The sequence below is a fragment of the Podarcis bocagei genome (assembly GCF_964188305.1).
Source record: "Podarcis bocagei genome assembly, chromosome: 16".
NCBI lineage: Eukaryota > Metazoa > Chordata > Lepidosauria > Squamata > Lacertidae > Podarcis > Podarcis bocagei.
Window position 1 is genome coordinate 33347875 of NC_138142.1, and position 4456 is coordinate 33352330.

Consider the following 4456-nt stretch of genomic DNA (forward strand, 5'->3'; position numbering starts at 1 on the left):
TCATGGAGGGGCCACACAAACAAGGGCATCAGATTATGAGTGCAGGGTCCTGAAAATAAAAGAAATACATTAAAAATCATGTATTCTCACAGCTGTCCATGGAGGCACAGGTCAAATCTGTGTCCAGGGCAGCTGTTTACCAGCTCCATCTGGTACGTAGGCTGAGACCCTCCCTGCCCGCAGACTGTCTCGCCAGAGTGGTGCATGCTCTGGTTATCTCCCGCTTGGACTACTGCAATGTGCTCTATGTGGGGCTACTTTTGAAGGTGACCCGGAAACTAATCCAGAATGCGGCAGCTAGACTGGTGACTGGGAGCGGCTACCGAGACCATATAACACCGGTCTTGAAAGACCTACATTGGCTCCCAGTACGTTTCCGAGCACAATTAAAGGTGTTGGTGTTGACCTTTAAAGCCCTAAATGGCCTCGGTCCAGTATACCTGAAGGAGCGTCTCCACACCCATCGTTCTGCCCGGACGCTGAGGTCCAGCTCTGGGGGCCTTCTGGCGGTTCCCTCATTGCGAGAAGCAAAGCTACAGGGAACCAGGCAGAGGGCCTTCTCGGTAGTGGCACCCGCCCTGTGGAACGCCCTTCCAGCAGATGTCAAAGCGATAAACAACTACCTGACATTCAGAAGACATCTTAAGGCAGCCCTGTTCAGGGAAGTTTTTAACGTGTGATATTTTATTGTATTTTTGGTTTGTATGGAAGCCGCCCAGAGTGGCTGGGGAGGCCCAGCCAGATGGGCGGGGTATAAATAATAAATTATTATTATTATTATAAAATAGTCCAGATGACTCTGAATACCAGTTGCTGGGAACCAACAGTGGCTTCTGCTTCCAGAATCAGAGGCTGTTGTGAGAAGAGAAGAGCAGTGGGCCTACTGTCCTCAGGTCCACCTTGCAGGCTTTCGTGAGGCTTCTGTTGGCCACTGTGAGATCAGGATGCTGGACTAGATGGGACTTTGGCCGGATCCGGCAACTGGGGCTCTTCTATTCCAGAAGAGAATCTGATTTGGGGAGAGGGTTGCAACTCCTCACCCTGTTCCTATGACAACATCACTGAGGGCTTCTACTGACAATACTTGTGTTGTTTTTCGTATTATTTCTCCTTCATACTTCCCCCCCCTCCCTCCTCCACCCAAGGCATTCTGGGTGTTCTGCCACTGTGTCCTGTAGACCCTTCCCCACACCCCTAGCTCGGCCATCTTGCTCCCCCTCGCCCCGTAGGCCTGCCTCGCCTAGCTTCCCAGTAGCCTCAGCCCGTCCCCCAAGATGACCTTGCCCCCACCAAGTGTCCCCCTCTTCTCCCCAAGCCAGGTGGCTCGCGTCTGCGAAGCCCTGCAGGAGAGCGGAGAATTTGAGCGCCTCGCCCGCTTCCTGTGGTCCCTCCCGCCGTCGCTCGCCCTCCGGCACCCCGAAGGCCTCGGCTGCACTCACGCCAATTGCCATGACTTGGAGTTGTTCAGCAGCCCAATTCCCTCGGCTGCGTGGTTGGCGCCCTACTGCAGCCAGGCCACTGTGGCCACCTACCACCTGGAACCGTTCGGCGCCCTGCGGCCTGGAGACAGGTTCTCAATACATCCGCCAGACCGATCACCTGCCCGGAAGAAGGTCCCTGGTCTGCCGAGGGACTCTGGCCAAGATGGGGAGCAGAAAGTGAATGGCTTCAAGGTGATTATATTGCTATAGAGTTTTGGGGAGAGGGGGGTCAGTCTGTATGATATCTTCGTGTCCCTTCCATGCCTGTGTTTCTGTATCAAGGAGGCTTGGAATCTTAGAAGAGACCCCTGAACTGGTCAGACTGGTTTCTTTGTAAGTTAACGTCCTTAGCTGGCCAGTTGAGTACCGACATTTACATGTCTAAAGAGGTTGCCCTGTTGCCATGGAGACAAACAGGATCTAGATCTGCATTAGGGATCGGGAACCGTTTTCAGCCCAAGGGCCACACTGCCTTCCAAGCAACCTTCCGAGGGCCAGATGCAAAAGTGGGTGGAGCAACACATGCAAATTACTGCTCTTCAATAGGCTAGTTTCTACAGTCACTCACGCAGCACTCTCTATCCTCCATCCAGGCAGACAAGAGGCATGATCAGAGTACAGAGATACATTCCAGCCTGGCAAAAACCACTTGTATATATCTTCCTATATACATAAAAATGCAAGGTGTTGTCACGCTCTGCAGTTCGCTTGGCTGCCAATAGGCAGCCATGCAAATGGACAAGTGAGCTGTTTAATGGACGCAGCTCCAAACTCCATCAAGTGCGTCAGAAGTGATGCTTAACAAAGGGGGGGGGGCATCACACAGCAATTTACCAAACGGAGCAATTTGGTGTGGTGTGTGAGAAGGGCGATCGGGGAGGTGAGTTTGGCAAGCAAAGCAATCAGGGGCAGCAGACACGTTTGTGTGCTTCTCCACTAGAATCCCACCTCCCACTCCCCAAAAACAACGAGGGCTGACTGAGTATACTTTGTGGTCACAGACTGCTAGCTGCCTGTTAGCTGGACGGGGGGGGGGGAAGGGTGGTGATCGAATGGAGTGGGATTATGGGATAGACTGTCCGGAAGGAAGGAACAGCTGACAGGCTGGTTTGTCCCACTTATAAAACAAGTTGAGCAAGTGTTGGCAAACAGCAGGATCCATCACGTTAAGGGGGGGGATGTAATAATATTATTTATTATTATTATCATCATCAGTAATTATATATATTACTTGCTTTCTTGTTTACTATGGCAGCTCAAAGTGACTCACAATATTATAAGCAAGAAAAGAATCATATACACACATATATTAAAACCAGCAAAAGACAATGAATTTAAAACAAAAACAAGTGATCGAAAAAAGAAAATATGAAAAAGAATAGCAGGCATGGAGAAGAATAGAGGGGTGGAGACAAGGACGCCTCTTGAAGGGAAGGGAATTTGAGAGTAAAGACATCATTAAATGGAGCATAAGTTGATTCTGCTTTTCAGCCTCCGCAGAAGAGTATTTTCTTTCCTCGTTCCTTTGCACCTGTCCTGTGGCCTGACATCCGTTCTCCTTTTCCCCCAGGAAAGGACGCGGAACCTCCTGCGGGAGTGGTACCTTCAGGATCCGTACCCTAACCCTTCCCGCAAGAGGCACCTGGCCCAGGCGACAGGGCTCACCCCCACCCAAGTGGGGAACTGGTTTAAAAACCGCCGGCAGAGAGACCGCGCAGCATCAGCCAAGCACAGGTGAGAAACAGCTGGAGAGAGTGCAAGGCAGGCCTGGCCTAACTCAAGCTGCAGTAGAACATCTCTACAGTGGCGTAGCGTGGGTTGTCAGCACCCGGGGCAAGGCAAGTAATTTGCGCCCCCTAACCCGTGGATTTGCGCCCCCTAACCCATGGATTTGCGCCCCCTAACCCGTGGATTTGCGCCCCTAACCCGTGGATTTGCGCCCCCTAACCCTAACCCCCAGATGTTGCACCCGGTGCGGCCGGCCCCCCCTGCACCCCCCACGCTACGCCACTGCATCTCTATCATGCCAAAGTTTCCCACTACAATCTCTGGCATCTCCATTTCATAAGAATACCTAAGCAGCAGTCTCAAGAAGACAGGCTGGGATGAATCGACCGTACTCTTCAGTAACCATGGGGGGGTGGTTCCTTCCTAGCCCCCTTTTTAAAAAATCCACATGGCTTTAAAAAAAAAATATTCCATTGTTCTGCTCCCTCCATTTGTTACCAGCCTTCTGGTGGTTCCCTCACTGCGAGAAGTGAGGTTACAGGGAGGGAGGCAGAGGGCCTTCTCGGTAGTGGCACCTGCCCTGTGGAATGCCCTCCCTTCAGATGTCAAGGAAATAAACAACCATCTGACTTTTAGAAGACATCTGAAGGCAGCCCTGTATTGGGAAGTTTTTAATGTTTTATCATAATTTTAATATTCTGTTGGGAGTGGCTGGGGCAACCCACCCAGGTGGGCAGGGTAGAAATTATTATTATTATTATTATTATTATTATTATTATTATTATTATTAGGCTGCAAAAGGAGCCGTCAACCCAGCCTAGAGACGTCCAAACTGAGACCCTAAATAGCAAGCTGTGCTTGGTGGAAGAGAGCAGCACACCCGGGGAGCAGACGGATCCCACCGCAGCCACCAGTGACGATGAAAACAGCCAAAGAGCAGGGGAGACCTGGGAAGACTGATCCAGCCGAGGGGTTGTGGGAGATGCAGGGCACGACTTATGGGAATGAGATGCAGTCATCACGAACCCCATTACTTATGGAATGGGGTTGGGGAGGTTTTAAGGAAAGAGAACCAGGTGCCAAGATTGAGGGTGTGGCAGGAATTATGGGAACGGAGAGTTCATTGGCTAACTTCCCTGTTATCCCGCTTGCCTTCCCCTGAGCAGCTTTGCAGCGCTGGCGTCCTTCGAAGGAGATAAACCTGGAGTCTCGTTGCCACTTTACAAAAAATAGGTTTATTTGCCTCG

The 4456-nt window shown here is 51.2% G+C and overlaps 1 protein-coding gene across 1 annotated transcript; it reads left to right on the forward strand.

Annotated features, from left to right (window-relative positions):
* Positions 1 to 792: 792 nt before the first annotated feature.
* Positions 793 to 4183, forward strand: LOC308575007 (homeobox protein SIX6-like). Its single transcript, XM_081173404.1, has 3 exons — positions 793 to 1673; positions 3052 to 3215; positions 4001 to 4183. Exons 1-3 carry the CDS (start codon positions 1275 to 1277, stop codon positions 4167 to 4169), a joined length of 732 nt encoding a protein of 243 aa, XP_081029530.1. The 5' UTR covers positions 793 to 1274; the 3' UTR covers positions 4170 to 4183.
* Positions 4184 to 4456: the final 273 nt, after the last annotated feature.

Coding starts and splice junctions, on each gene's coding strand:
- LOC308575007 (XM_081173404.1), top strand. CDS start 1,275: ATGACCTTGCCCCCACCAAGTGTCCCCCTCTTCTCCCCAAGCCAGGTG. Junction 1,674..3,051: donor AGAAAGTGAATGGCTTCAAG/GTGATTATATTG, acceptor CTTTTCCCCCAG/GAAAGGACGCGGAACCTCCT. Junction 3,216..4,000: donor GCAGCATCAGCCAAGCACAG/GTGAGAAACAGC, acceptor TATTATTATTAG/GCTGCAAAAGGAGCCGTCAA.